A 15645-nucleotide genomic window follows, 5' to 3' on the forward strand; every position below is an offset into this window, starting at 1 on the left:
GACCGCGCTGGCGCTCTGGGTACCTCGGAACCTCCGCGAAGAAAGTCTACCGGTGGGACGAGGTTGAGGTGGGGTGGGGTGCGGAAGCGAGCAGGGAAGAAGCGAGAGAGGAAGAGGGAGGCCAGAAGAGAAAGGATGAGAGCTAGGAGGCAAGAAGGAAGGAGTGCAGGACGCAGCGGGCCTCCCTAGGTCGCAGCTGAGCAAAGGAGCCTGGAGGGTCGAGCCTTAAGCCGAGGGCGCACAGCGGCCTGGCCCGGGGCTGCCTGCAGATTCGGAGGGCGTTTGCTCCAGGGCACAGCCGCTGCTCCCATTCACGACGGTCCGGAGACCCCTTTCGGTCCCCCTGCCTCCGTAAGGAAAGCCTTTTCCAAGCGACCCGCGGCTATCTCGGATTTCGGTCTGCCCTTCCCGACCCCGACCTAGCCCCCCTAGGACCGGGGAACGGTCGCCTACGAAGCCGTCTCAGGCCGGGCTGAGCCCCGACGGCAGCCCCGCCCCGCAGCCCTGTCCGCCCAGGGAGGAGTTTGACAGCCGGCCGCGGGCAGCGAGCGGGGCGGCTGCAGCGGCCCGTGTGAAGCGAAGAGCAGGCCTCCGCAGCGCCGTCTGCGCAGGAGTTCAGCGCGGCCTGCGCCGGGCCTGCTGGCTCCAGGGCGACTACCGCAGTCTGGGGCGTGGAGCCCGGGAGAGCGCGGGACCCGGCGGGCCGGGCGGGCCAGGAAGCGTAGGGGAGGTGAATGCCGGCCCGGCCGGGCAGGGGTGCTGAGCGCAGACCCGGACTAGGATAGTGGCTGAGCGCGGGGCCCGAGGCCAGGCGTCCCCTCCGGCCTAGTCTGGTCCCTGGAGTCCGAGCGATCCTCGCCGCGCCCCCTGCCCTACTCTGTCCCCTCCTCTCCTCGCCCTGGGCTGAGCCTCCCTCCCTGCCCGGCACTTCCCACGGGGAGAGGAGGAGGAAGAAGAGGAGGGGGGTGGAAGGGCTGGGGAGGGGCGGGAGGACGCAGGGGGAACGTTCCGAGCGGCCCGAGCGCCCCCGCCCCTTGAGCTCTCGCCGCGAAGGCTCCTCGAGCCGGGCCGGGTACAACAAGTCTGTCCTCCGACGTCAGGGGGTCATTAATAACCAATTAGGAGGGTCACTGCGGCTCCTATAAAGGCGCTGAGATTTTGCCAAGGGGAAGACCGTCCGGGCCGGGTGTGCGAGAGGCGAGCGCGCGGCCGAGAGCCCCTCGCCGCCGTTTCTCTGAAGCCACCCGCCTCCCACCCACCCCGCACCGCCCCCCTCCCCGCACCCGCCTCCGCCTCCACCCCTGGCTCTCCAGCCCTCCGCGCCGCCTCTGCCATCTCCGCAGATTTCTCCATCTCTCTCTTCATTTCTGCCTCGCTCCCCCTCGTTCACTTTCCTCCCAGCGCCCCCCTCGCCTCCCGCTCCCTCCAGCGTCCTATCCTCACCCTCCTCGTCCTCCCCCTACTCCTCTTCCTTCTCCTCCTCCATCACAGCCCTCTTCTCTCGCCCCTGTGCTCCCCACTCGCCCACCACATCCCCGCCTCGGCCCGGCCGTCCGTCCGTCCCCGGCGCCGGCGAGCCCCGGGCCGCCCATGATGGGCTCCGTGCTCCCGGCTGAGGCCCTGGTGCTCAAGACAGGGCTGAAGGCGCCGGGGCTGGCGCTGGCAGAGGTCATCACCTCCGACATCCTGCACAGCTTCCTGTACGGCCGCTGGCGCAACGTGCTGGGCGAGCAGCTCTTCGAAGACAAGAGCCACCACGCCAGCCCCAAGACAGCCTTCACCGCCGAGGTCCTGGCGCAGTCCTTCTCGGGCGGTGAGTCGCGCCGTCGAGGCCGATCGCATCCCCTCCTCCCCGCGGCCCCTGATTCCCGGGCCCACACGCGCAGGACGCGGCGGGGACACGGGGCGTCGCAGCAGCTCGCGCCAATCTGGGCGTTCCAGATGCTGCGTGTGACTCAGTTTCCCACGAGCCGAACCAGGGAGCGAGCGGCCAAGCCCGGGCGGGGAGGGGCCGGGGGGTGGGGCACCTCCACCCCGCGCGGCTCGGTGAAGAGATCTCGGCGTCCAGGCTGCCGGGCGCGCCGCCCCCGCGCTTCCCCATCCGCCCCTCACCCCTTAGAGCCGGCGGGTTCCCGGCATTTAAAGCCTTACTAGGCGTGTAATAGCAGTTGACTCAAAAAGAAGGGGTTTTAAATTCATTTAGTTAACTTGGGCTTGACCCGCGAAAGTTCCCACTTAAACCAAGAACTTTAAAAGGCAGCGGGGGCTGGGGAGGGGGCGGAGGGCGGGCGGGCGGGAGAGAAAGCCGCGGAGAGAGCGACGGAGAGAAAGAGAGAGCAAGAAAAGTTTCTTTTCTTTAAGATGTCTCAAGTTCTTACTCCTCATTCATCAACCCGCAAACAATATCTTTCCCCGGCGCTGGCATCTCTGCGCGTCGCCCCCTTTTCCCCCTTTACGATTTCTGTTCCTCTCTTAATTTACCGTGCAGACTAATTCCACTTCCATTCACGTTATGTCAACCATCTAATCCCCCCTTTTTGTAAGGGGAATTCCTCGGCCCCTTTTAAACAAGTCCCCTCCGCATTGAGCTACAATTTACTGCTACAGCATTCTTCCAGGGCTAATGAATTTAGAATTAGCAATTTCTTTCGAATGGAGCCGAATGAATGCGATCACTTTAACAGCGTGACAAATTGCCGGCCGCGCCGCAATGGACACCGTTTAACCCCCCCTTTCAGCTGGCCCGCTGGCCGGGTATTTTCCCAGGTAGCTTAGAGGGGGACCTTGTAAGACACGGAGGCCGCCCCTGTGCGCCTCGCCGCTCCCACTCCGGCTGCCCGACCAGGCGGGGGGACCCCCGGAGGTTGCGAGCCGCCCCGGCTCTTGTCCGCCCAGAGAGGCGACTTCGCGGCTCGCCTCGATCCGGGCACTGCCCTTCCTGGCACCCCGGATCCTGGCGGCAGCGAGGGACCCAGGCGCGCCCGGGGTCACCCAGAGAGCGCGAGACACGGCCCGCCGTCGCCCGCGTTTCTTTTGAGCTTCCGCCGCCTCGAAACTAGACTTCGTTTCCGGGCGCTGCCAGCCCGCCCCGGGCGCGAGGCCCGCCCCCCAGCACCGCGAAGGGAGTCAGAAGCCCTGACCGCGTCCTGGGTCCTCCGACCGTGCCCTGTGCTCGGTGCCGCGACGCGCAGTGAGCGCCGAGCGACGCACGATCGGCCCAGAGCCAGACAGGGCGAAAGAATCTCGGCTGGGCCGTCACCCCCTCGTGGGAGCGGGCCTCAGTTTACCCATTGGTAAAGCCACGCACTGCGGTCGGCTCAGTAGTTCTTAAACTTTGCCGGGGTGGAGGGCAGGGGAGGTTGTGGATGCTTTGAGAATTCGTGGAGAGACTAAAAACAAAAACAAGTGCAAACAAACAAAAATCTCTCCTCGAAATGAGTCCCAAAGCACCTCTCGCTTTCGGAGGGTCCCCGGGTTGCAATCAGAGGAGACTCGGGTCGCTGAGCCTCCACTCCCGGGGAAGAGCCGGGCCTCCCCTGCCTCAGGCTCTGACCCAGTCCCCATGCCTGGCGGCCACAGAGGTTCAGAAGCTGTCCAGCCTGGTGCTGCCGGCCGAGGTGATCATCGCGCAGAGCTCCATCCCCGGCGAGGGCCTCGGCATCTTCTCCAAGACGTGGATCAAGGCGGGCACCGAGATGGGCCCCTTCACCGGCCGCGTCATCGCCCCGGAGCACGTGGACATATGCAAGAACAACAACCTCATGTGGGAGGTGCGCGCGGGCTGCGGGGCGCTGGCTGCGGGCTGCGGGTGGGGCCCTGGCGTCCGGCCGCTACTTCCGCCCTCGCTGGAAGCTGCGGGCGCTTTGGGCCAGGCCTTGACGCTCCCTGAGGCCGGATCCTATGCCGCCTGATGCCTGGAGGTTCCTCCCCACATCGCGAGGCGAAGGCGCTCTCCTCTGGCCGGCCCTAGGGATCACGTCCGTTGTTAGGTCCGCTTCATAGTGGAGGGCACGGAGACCCAGAGAGGCCATGCCCTTTGCCCAGGGTCCCACGGAGAGCTGGCAAGCCATGCCTGGGAACCACCTCCCAGCCACCTGCATTCTTTCCCTCGCTCCAGAAGCAGCAAGGAAAGCCCCTCAAAGCCAGCCCTGGCCTTGGGGTGAGGGGTGGCTGGAAGGAAGGATGAAGGCAGCCCGTGCTCCTTGGGAGTCGGCTTCTCAACCCAAGCAGAATAATGACATTGGAAATGAACACCGATTAACTGGCACTGAGTCGGCTTTCTGAGCCCTGGGCCTGCATTCCACCAGGTTATCGCAGCAGCCCTATGAGTTATTATTCCCATTTTACAGAAGGAAACTGACCTTCCATCCAGGGTCTTCTGACCCTCCTCCTCCACAACAGTGCCAGATGCCAGGGAGGGCCACCCTTGGGACAAAGCCCCTCCCAGAGCACTTCCTCCTCTTGGGGCTCTCACCTTGAGGAGGCCAGGCTGAGGCACCCTCTCCCTAATGTCATTTCCCCTCCTTCCCCCACGGCTCCCCACCATAGCCCCCACCGGGCAGACCATTAAGGAGACGAATGGGGCAAATCCTGCACCTGGTCACAGGAGCAAAGGAAGAGAGCAGAGGGCCATGAGGCCTCTCCTAGCCTCACCTGCTCCCACCTCTGGAGGCCTGGGCCGTGGTTCCCATCTCCACTTGTTGCTGGGTTAGGAAGTTGGGGTCCAGTTTGGTTTCTGAGTACTTTTGGTAGCTCCCACAAAAGGGACCTAGGCCAGGCCAGGGTGACACAGTGAGCCAGCCTCCCCTTTCTAGGCTCTTCTGTGTCCCCCGCTGAGGTCCTGGCCAGTGCTTTCCGCTGCTTTGGGGAGCACCTCTGCATCCCCGGAGAACTAGCTGGAGTGGATGCCACTTTGTGTGCCCAGTGATCTCTTGGAGATGCTTTTCATCTGGGGATGGGGAGGACACGGCAGCAGGAGCCTGTGGGGCCCCGGAGACTGACTCCCTGTTGGCCACTTCTAGCCAGCTGGCCTCAGGCAAGTCACTGTACTGCTCTGAGCCTCCCTTTCATCGGCTGGAAAACCAAGACAATAATAGCTGCGTCCACTTCCTGGGGATGGAGAGAGAGAGTGTGTGGATGTGCCCGGCCTGGGGCCTAGCCCTGGCCACGGGCGGCACACATGACACAGCCCTGCCTCACCTGGCCCCCGATTCACCTGCGCCCAGGTGTTCAACGAGGATGGCACGGTGCGCTACTTCATCGATGCCAGCCAGGAGGACCACCGAAGCTGGATGACCTACATCAAATGCGCACGTAATGAGCAGGAGCAGAACCTGGAGGTGGTCCAGATTGGTACCAGCATCTTCTACAAAGCCATTGAGGTGAGTGTGTGTACTGTGGTGTAGAAGCAGCGGGTACCGCTGGCGGGGGCTGGGGGAGCCGGGCCGCTGCGTCCGGGGACTGAGGTGGAGAGAGGGGCGTAGATGCTGGCCCAGCTGGCCCTGCCCAGGCTGGAGGACTGAGGCCCATGCATCATTGTCTCTGGGAGCACGACCTCCAGGGCAAGCTTTCTGCTGTAGATCAGAAAGGACAGAACTTTCCACTTTATGCCACCATGAATATCATGAGCACCTCAACTGGGGTCCCCGGATAACTGCTGAGAGGATGCTGGGGTTGAGAAGCCATAGAAATACAGAGAGAAAGACACCAGAAGGCAGCCCAGGGGAAGCATTTGGGTGGGAGAGAGGGCGTTGTGTTGGCAGCGTTTTGGCTGTGCGCTGCCCATCACCAGTGACGGGTGGACCACACGCGACTCTAATCTCAGCTATCACATCCTGGTCACTTGTGGCGTCAGGCTTTTCCTAGACGCTGTATGCGCGTTATTGTATTTAATCCACAAGGGAGGATTCTGTGATTACCTCCAGTTTGCTGGGTCTCCCTTGGTGACTGGCAGACTCGGGAGCTTTCATGGGCATTTGTGAGGGATCCTAACACTAATGTCTGAGCCGGGTGAAGCTTCTCAGACGAGAGAGAAAGGGAGAGATTAAACAGCATATCCCATGGTGGGTGGGAGGGGCTGTCAGAGGAGCCGGCCAGGCCCAGGGCAGGGAGAGGTTCAGGCGGGATGGGAAAAGGAGGTGTCCCCAGTGGGGAAACGCTTGGGCAGAGGCAGACAGGCTCACAGTGTTTGGGGAGATGACGATAGCACAGAGCAAGCCGAGTGGTGGTAGCCGGGCTGTGGTAGCCGAGGCGACCATGCTGTTAGGACCCTCCCTGCTCATTGTCTCTTGGCAGGACATTTGCTCAGCGTCCCGCCCAGGAGGGGGCAGGCAGCCCAGCTTCCGTGTGGCAGGTTGGTGGCGAGTGCTCTGCACGGGTGGTGGGGCTCTTCCCCCCATAGTCCTCTGGACCCCACGCTTCTTCTCCTCTGTGGAGGGACAAGCACGGTGCCCCTTGGGGTGCGGCTAGGCTTGGCTGAGTTTGGGGGTGTTCTGAAGGAGCCCCCCGCCCCAGGCCAGAGAATGACTCTCCTTTCCTTTAGTCCGTTTTCTTCCTGTAACTCAGAGCCCCATGTCTTTCTAAGGCCCCGAGGGGCACTGGACAGTTGTCCCTCAATAACCAGGCCCCTGGGAATCTTCCAGGAGTGACAACAGAATGGCCTTTGCCTGGGCCCTGGTGTGGTCCAGCCAAGGGCTGGACCTGAGGAGAACCAAGAAGGGTAAAGAAAGGTTGGGAATTCCCTGGCGGTCCAGTGGTTAGGACTCGGCGCTTCCACTGCCGGGGCCTGGGTTCAATCCCTGGTCGGGGAACTAAGATCCCGAAAGCTGTGCGGCACAAAAGAAACAAAAAAGAAAGGTGAGCCGTTCTTGGACTGGGGTTCAAGTGAGGTGGGACAGTGCGAGGATAGGACTGACGGTGGCCCAGGCTGAGGACAGAGGTGTTTCTTGTGACTGTTGGCTGGGCTGCCACCCTATGGGAGCAAGGGCCTCCCATTAGACATCCTAGGATCAGCCTCATGGGTGGCTGAACCTCACTTCTGGCAGAGAGCACCCCCCTTTACCCACTCAACCTCACACGTGTCCTCACATTTGCACACTGCTTCCCGGCCACCCTGAAACAGATGAGATGGGGGACACACAATCATTCCATCCCTCCACGCAGACACACGCACGCTCACACACACACGTGCTTACACATAGGAGAGAGGGTAAGGATGATGGTATGATTTTGGCAAAAGGACTCCCCATGGCGTCAGTTGCGGAGGCCTGAGTCTCATCTTGCTGTTCAGGTCACACTGACTGAGAGCTGAACAGAGTCGGGAAACATTAATAGACGTTTATACAGAAATTCAGAGTCGGAGGACAAGGTGGCTGAAGTGTATCTCCATGGAGGAATCTAAGATTATAAGATTTTTAAAAAGTCATCTACATTTGATCAGGAATTTAAGTTGAAAAAAGAGGATCGGGAAAAATCTACCGTATATGATCAAGATAAGTAGATATCACCGGTTTGGCTATTCATGCTTTTACAGAGTTAGCAAGCCGAGTGCTGGAGTGAGGAATAAGGAAACACAAACTATCACCCATTTTACTTTTAGTAAGTGAAATTAGGTACATTTTTCGTGGTGGCAGTTTTCTTAAAGCAATGTGTCAAAATGTCAGATGCCGCTTACCGGACCAACCGTGTGTCCAGGTGTGTGTGACCACCGTGCAGCAGGGCTCGGCCAGAAGAAATTTCTGCCGCTCCAGGCCACTCCCCGGACGCCTCTGGAATACGTGGGCGGTTTGTTCTGTGCGTGTGTGTGAGGGAGCCAAGAAGGGTCTGTGCCATGACCTGTTTTCTTAATCTTTCCGTCACTCAGAACCACTGTGTATATTTCATAACAGTAACCCATTACTTGCCAAAAAAAATTGAGAAGAAACATCTTCATTCAATAAGCAGAATATACTACTGCTGCTCTAAAATTTCCCACAAATACAAATTAACAGCTGTCCAAACGGAGACGAGGGTGATGGGTCTCCAGGCCGGCCAGTCTGTGCAGAATCCCTGGGCGGGGTTTTGCATCTGGCTGGATCTACCAACATGTTATCCCAGGCTCTCCCCTCGCTATCTTCAACTGCAGAACTTACTGTAACCTCAGGTGCCTAAAATGACATTTCTAGAAAGCGCCCAGCACATAGCAAATGGGCACTAAATGTTGAATGAATAAGTCCAGGTGATGGGGGCTGGGTTGAAAGTGGACACACGGACCCTTTTCTCCCAAGAAAACAAAACCGGCAAAGAAACCAGCTGCCCCAGGGAAGCAAGAACTTTGACCCCAAAACTCAACACAAGAAAACGATTTAGGAAGAAATTATGAAAATTTTGGATTTGGGAACCGGGAAGAAAATTCCCAGGCTTTTCCCCTCCTGAGTTTTTGGCAAATGACTGTGCCCTGAAGTGTGGGCTTTTTCTTTCAGCTGCTTTTCTTCTCATTTCAGGCAATTGAGGTTTGTTTTGGGTTTTTTTTCCCCTAGAGTCTCATAGCCCCATCTCTCTTTTTCTTGGCTCTATGAGGGCAAGCACCATTTTTCTTCTGAACTTGCTCACTGGTGGGTGCAGTTAGGCACTTTGATTATTAATAATAAGCATAATTAATGATGCTACCATCTGTGGGGCAGTTACCATGTGCCAGCACCATGCTAAGGGTCTTAGCAACTTTGAAAAACTCGAATCCACTCAGTCTGGTGCTATCACTATCCCTGTTTTTTTTTGTTTTGTTTTTGTTTTGTTTTTTTATCCCTGTTTCAATGACGTTGAAACTAAGGTTCAGGGAGATCTTGGGAGATTGTTGAGCTGTGATTTGAATCCAGACCTGTGTGACCCCACGGTGGAGCCCTTGGTCACCATGCCGTGGGACCTCCCTGGCCAATATCTATTTGCTGGAACTCTATTAATTGGTGTGTTGGGACATCTGTGGTACAATGGAAATTGATATTCGTCCAGATGACACTGAGTTCCTTCTAGACAAGGGCTTCTGTACCACCGGGGGACGGGGAGGACGTCAGACCCTCCTGGGAGCATGTTCAATACTGTGACATGAATTTGTATTAGGAAAACAAACCAAAACCCCCAAACGTTTTCAATTGATAATAAAAATTCAGAAATGGGTCAGGACAGAACTTCTGGGCCAATAGGGAAGGTGAATAGGCACCAGTTGGGAGAGTATGTAATTTGTCAACCAAGGAGTCAGGCGCTGATATTCACCCCGTGTCTTGATGATGCGGATTTTATGGTACAGGATTCATTTCTTTGGGAATTGCTTTGTTTATTGTGTATCCTGAGCCAGTCTCGGATCCCCAGAAAAGTAGATGAGCAGCTGATTCTCCTTCTCTGAGCCCCCGTGGAAAGCCCTGGCTGGGCCAGGCCAGAGTGTTGGCCGTAAAGAAACAGGGCTACTGAGGAGGCCTGCACGGGACCGTGGCCATTCTTTGCACTTAGGTGATTGGCTGATGGGACCCTGGCAGCCTCTGGACAACGGTACTAAGATCTCAGGGAAGAGGCTGTGGGTCTCCCCGGCTCTCCTGGTCTCCATCTCTGGGGTCATTGCATGAGGGGTGTCCAGGAGTAAGCAGATGCCACAGGTCCAGGCCAGGACCTGCTGCTGGTTTCCCAGAGCTCTGAAGGGCAGGGAGAGACTCCAGGGCCCGGCCTCTGTGCGCGTGAGGCCGCCTTCCCCAGCGCTGCTTTACAGCTGGAGGCTTCTTGCTGTCTGGGGATGTGTGTCATTGTCAATTCTAGTAGGTTCTTTTTAATAGATTTCCTCTCTTTAAAAAATATTTTTTTGTATAAACGTAATATGTTCTCATTAATTCTTAAAAAATCAGATGCATCTTGTAGAAAATGAAAGTCACTCTGCTCCATCATGCTGTTCCTCATGCACCTTAAATCAGCATTAAAAAAAAAAAACTGGTCTCAAAACGACAAACCCTTCTGAGGAAAGATGCGCAGAAAACCGGCCACAGTGGCTGGGTGCCCTGAGTGGGACAGAGAGTTACTTTTCCTTATATACTCCTTTGTGTCTGTATCACTGTTTTAATTTTAAAAATGCACTAGTAAAATTAATTTTAGTACATTTGAAAAATGTGTTAGTAAATACATGACTCAGCCTATATTGAAACGGTCAATATTAAAGCTCTTATTTTAAAAATATTATTCCCAACCACCATTTTAAATAATAATATTCAGAATTTGTTCTTGGCTCCTCATTCACCATCATGATTGTTGTTGCTGTTATATCTGTTTTATATTTAATAACAATTGTTAGTCAATTCAAATGAAAAGGCTGGTGTTGACTTAGATATTTGATTCCCGGACTGCATGTCTGGGGGTGGAGATGCAGGTCCCACTGGGGACTTGCTGAACCTCTCATCCCACATCTGTGCTCCCCCCGGGCAGATGGGCCAGGGAAAAGGTGGCACCGGAGTGGCACTGGTGTCCTGGGAGCATGTGGGCCCAGCCTGTGCTGCTTTTCTTTTTTTTTCCGCTGCGCGGCTTGTGGGATCTTAATCCCCCGACCAGCGATTGAACCCAGGCCCTCAGCAGTGAAAGCGCCGAGGCCTCACCACTGGACCGCCAGGGAAGTCCCCAGCCTGTGCTCTTGATGGTCACTGAAGGCAAAGCCGCAGGTCATCCTGGGCCACCCCTCACGCTCCGTGGGGACAACTGAAGGACCCCATGTCCTGGAGATGACTGCCAGCTTCTCTGAGCGGTTGATGAGCTCTCGGAAAATAGTACAAACAGCTTTAAGTGCGTGGCCCCGTTGAGCCCGGACAGGCACCCCGTGAGGCTACAGAACCGTCCCTGCTTTGCAGTTGAGGAAACTGAGGACCAGTGACAGAAGGCACCTTGCCCAAAGTGGCACGCTCGGCAGGGGGGGAGCCCAAGTGGACCCCGACGTGTGTGAGCCCAGGGACTGAGCCGGAAACCTCAGCAGTACCGTCTCCTGAAGGAAGGGGCGTGTACAGACAGTTGGACAAGGGGTTGGTTGCTTTAGAAGAACCGTGATGTATAAACATCTGGTGTCGTGTGAGAATTGAAGCCAGGGGTTGGGACAATGTCAGAGGTGACATAATCAGAGTCTTAGAGTTGGGGGAGCCTCAGGGATCATACTTCCCACCCCCTTCACTTGAGGAGACAAGCTTAGAGAGACAGAGTGCTTGCCTAGGGTCACCCAGGGACCCAGTGACCGAGGGCCCACCGGCACCATCTCTCAGCCGCTTCCTTCACAGTGAATTTATCTTGAGTATTTTAGCTCCATCACCCTCTTTTCTAAGGGGTTCACAAAACTCTCTCAGCTCCACCCTTTCTCCAGCAGGGCCTCCAGCTCTGACCCCCGCTGGCCTCCTGGACAGCAGCCGTGACTATGAATGACCAGAGAGGCCTCGAGGACTCTTGCTGTGGTGCCAGATTCTGACCTGCCTGCTTTCTTTGACGCACTGCCTAATTTTCCTTGGGTTCCGGGACTGCATTTGGTTTTTCCATATTCAAACCCCGTCAGTCCGAGCTGGTGTGGCACCCTCTGCCCGGCTCCTCATCACTCACTGTCCCTGAGGCTTGATGTGACACCCCATGGGCTGTAGGGTCTGTTGGGAAGGGGCACAGTGACCCCTGCCTGAGTCTTAGGAGGATGGATGTTGCCTAGGCCCCCTGGAGCTTCACTTCTCCCACCCCCTCCTCTCTCTGCTTCCCTCTCCTTTCAGGGTCCAGCAGGGCTGGCTGTGCTGCTCTGAGGCTCTTCCTGGCTCTGACCAGAGGAAGGAAGGTGTGGTGAGCAGATCGGGGGTCTGCAGGCCAGAACCAAAGGGAAGGGAAGGGGGCCTTCTCTGTGACCGTGAAGGCCAAGGAGAAGGGCCCTATTCTGGTGTGATTTCAGACAGCCCTAGATGGAGTCCTGTGTGATCTTTTGTACTTCAACTAAAAGAAGACCCACCAGGAAAACAATCCAGCCGTTGCCCGGGGGTGCGGCATCCACCTTTCTCTGGGCAGATCAGAGAGTGACCCCCAGGGTGGGTGCCACAGCTAGCTCCTCTGGGGTCCAGAGGCGATGGGCCTTCCCCTCTCTCATTTGCTCTAGCTGGCTGGGGCCTGAAGGTTCTTTGCTTTGAGGAATAACCGGCTTCCACCAAAGGTGTGGCGGGCCCCTGGGCTGTCCCAGAGGGCGGGGTCAGCGCCACCTCAGGAACAGGCCTTCCACTGCCTCCCTGGATTGTCACTGCAAAGCCCTCCCTCCTGACCGCCGGCACCATGTCCCTGGGGCAGGTCCTCCCCTGGGAGCAGCAGAGCCCTGTCACCATTTGTGGAGTTCTCTGCCATAGACCTAGGACATGGCAAACGGATCTTGTTTAAGGCTGTGTGCCCCAGTATTTCCGGAGGTGGAGGTGTTCACTGAACTGAATGCTTCTTTTTTAGCCCCGTGCAGGGAGTCAGGCAGAGCCCTGTGATGGGGAGAGAAGGGTATGTGATGTGGCGCTGCCTCGTGGTTGCTCTGGATAAGAGATATTTCCAGAACATCATCAGGCAGGGTGTAACCGAGAACCACAGGGTGCCCCTCAGGCCACACTCCTTGGGAACGTCTGGCTCAGCCCCACAGACCTGAGGGCTGGTTGACTCTGCTTCCCCTTGGAGAGAAATGAAAAGTTTTCTAGCTTTCCTTTTTCCTTTACTTCTGCTTGCGGCAAGGTTTCCGTTCCATTGCTGTCAGTTTGGGAGCTCCTGTGTGGCCAGGAGACAGCTCTGGTCCCAGCAGCAGAGCCAGGACAGAGAGAGCGAGAAGCCCAGGCAGAGGGGGGCAGAGGGGCAGAGCATCCTAAGGCCTTCCGTGTCTGTGAAGCTTGCCGGGGATAGCTTGGAGGAAAGGGACCCAAGTGTGCCTTTCTTGGGGCTGAGACTGTATCCACATCTCCATGGTGGGCACCAGGACAGCCCCTCCCGGCTGTGAGGGGACCCCCCCCCCCCCAGCCCGGGCTGCTGCCTTCCTGATCTCCTTTTGCCTCCTTCCCTACAGATGATCCCTCCAGACCAGGAGCTGCTGGTGTGGTATGGAAACTCACACAACACTTTCCTGGGGATCCCTGGTGTGCCCGGGCTGGAGGAGGAGCAGAAAAAGAACAAGCATGGTAGGTAGTCCCCATGAGGCCACAATGACAAGGGGGCCACGGAAGCCCGAGAGAGAGAGTGAGTGAGTGAGTGTGTGTGTGTGTGTTTGGCAGGGAGGCTCCTGGCCTCTGGGGACCCTGGTTCCACGTCCAGCAGCATCAAGCACATGGGACTTACTGGTTCAAGGAGGCCAATGCCCCTGGAGCCGCTGCCATGGTCCAGGCATAGATAAAAGACAGTTCTGATTTTGGACAAGACAGACTGTCTGGGGGCAGATTGGGTGAAGGAGCAACGGGCCAGGCAGCAGGAGACTGGATTGAGTTGCAGTTCTGCTGTGCAATCTTGGGAAATGGCTCGGTGCCTCAGTTTCCCCACCTGTAAAAGAAGGATGTTGGGCGAGATGATCTCTATCCTCCCTTCCAGTTCTCACAATCTACATTTCCCTGCCCTGTCCCTGGTGCTGAGCCTGGCCCAGAGTAGGCGCTCAGTATAAACCTGTTGAATGAAGGCAGAGCAGAGTGTGCCTGTGTGTGTGTTGCAGCGGGGTGGGGTGGGGCGCTGATCATCACGGTAGAGACCACCTGCTCAAGACCTATTTCCTACCAAGTATTGCGCTAAACCTTCTACAGGTGTCATCCCACATGGGTCCTCATAAAACCCTTGTGATATTTGGTTATCCTTATTTTTAGAGGATGAATCTGAGGCTCAGGAGCTACTGTTTATCCAGCCCTTGCTCTGCAGCTAATGTTTCACAAAACATTTCTCTGACCCTTACTGCAACTTTTGGGCGTGATGCTATTATTACTTCCATTTCAGGGATGAGAAAAGTGAGGTGCAGTTCACGGGTACACAGTAGGCATTCAGTAAATATTTGTGGGATGAATAAATGAAAGGTTTTGGGAGGGAGAGGAGGAGTTATAACAGTGACTACCACTGATGGAAGGTTACTATAAACCTGGTACTTCCCCATGTCCGGCCTCAGGCAGGTAAAGTGATCAGTACAGAGTAACCTTCAAAGACGTCAGTTTTTTGTGATCATCTCGTGTGGTCGTGCATAGCCCCGTGAGGTCGTAGTAGGTTCCCATTTTACGGATGAGAAGGTTGAGGTTTCCCGAAGCTAAGTCATTAAGTCCCTGAGATCTCGCAGCATGGTCTGGAGTCCCACTCCTATTTGATCCCAGGCCAGGGCTCTTGCTGCCCCTCCCACCCCTCTGCCAGTGCCAGCAATCTGCGCAGTGGCCACCGGACGATCGGAGGCGGTTGGGCCCTGGGAGGGGCGCACGTGGGGGACGGGTACGGGGAGAACGGGCCGCGGCCGCGCGGGTTCTAACGAGGCTGCTCTCTCTCTCCCCCTCCCCGCCTGCCCCCCCGGGCCCCGCCCGCGCGGCCAGAGGACTTCCACCCGGCGGACCCGGCGGCGGGCACCTCGGGCCGCATGCGCTGCGTCATCTGCCACCGCGGCTTCAACTCGCGCAGCAACCTGCGCTCGCACATGCGCATCCACACGCTGGACAAGCCCTTCGTGTGCCGCTTCTGCAACCGCCGCTTCAGCCAGTCGTCCACGCTGCGCAACCACGTGCGCCTGCACACGGGCGAGCGCCCCTACAAGTGCCAGGTGTGCCAGAGCGCCTACTCGCAGCTGGCCGGCCTGCGCGCCCACCAGAAAAGCGCGCGCCACCGGCCGCCCAGCGCCGCTCTGCAGGCCCACTCGCCCGCGCTGCCCGCGCCGCACGCGCACGCGCCCGCGCTCGCCGCCGCCGCTGCTGCCGCCGCCGCGCACCACCTGCCGGCCATGGTGCTGTGAGCGCCGCGGCGCGCCCGCTCCCGCCCGCGCGCGCCTCCGCCGGCCAGCCCGCCGGGGCGCGCGGCGGGGCTGCTCTCCCTCCCGACTCGCACTCCTTGCGGCACGCGGCCGCCGGACCCGGCGCTGTAGGTGCGCCCCAGAAATGACGCCCAGGCATACACTCTTCGCCCCGTTTCGCAGATGAGGACACTGAGGGGTGACGTCCTTTTCGCGGGCCGCCCAGCTGGTGCAGCTGCTCGGCCGCCTCCTCTTCAGGGGGTCCCCATGCTCGGCCTCACCCCCGAGTCTCCCTCCTCTTGTGGAGTCGGCTGCCCAGGCTGAGAGCCCCCTGGTGGGTGCCAGGAGAGGGGACCGAAAGTCTCCGAGGGACCTCAGCGGGGAAAGGGGGCCCTCACCACCCCCACAGAGAGCTGCGTGTTGAGATGGAGCTCCCTGTCCCAGTGTGGGGAGCGGGCCCGGGCAGTACGCGCGTCTGTCTCCTCCTCCTGCCTCTGAGACTGGTATCCTGCAATGTCAGGACTCACGGACGCGACCGTGAGAGTTGGAGACTGAAGGGGTTCAGGGGCAGCCAGAAGAGGCCGGAGAGACCTGCCCTTCCCTGCCAAGCGGGCCCTTCTCTCCTTCGGGCCACCTTCCCCCGAAAGTCGGCTCCTTGGGGATGGACGAGGCACAAATGTGCCAGGTAGGCTGAGAATGAAGGCAAG

General features: G+C 58.0%; 1 protein-coding gene across 1 annotated transcript; it reads left to right on the forward strand.

Moving 5' to 3' along the window:
* Positions 1–1185: 1185 nt before the first annotated feature.
* PRDM12 (PR/SET domain 12) lies at positions 1186–14941 on the forward strand (the record flags this gene model as incomplete). Its single annotated transcript, XM_082403164.1, has 5 exons — positions 1186–1813; positions 3580–3770; positions 5226–5381; positions 13046–13157; positions 14529–14941. Exons 1-5 carry the CDS (start codon positions 1591–1593, stop codon positions 14939–14941), a joined length of 1095 nt encoding a protein of 364 aa, XP_082259290.1. The 5' UTR covers positions 1186–1590.
* Positions 14942–15645: the final 704 nt, after the last annotated feature.

This window comes from Balaenoptera borealis, assembly GCF_965194805.1.
Source record: "Balaenoptera borealis genome assembly, chromosome: 8".
NCBI classification, from domain to species: domain Eukaryota; kingdom Metazoa; phylum Chordata; class Mammalia; order Artiodactyla; family Balaenopteridae; genus Balaenoptera; species Balaenoptera borealis.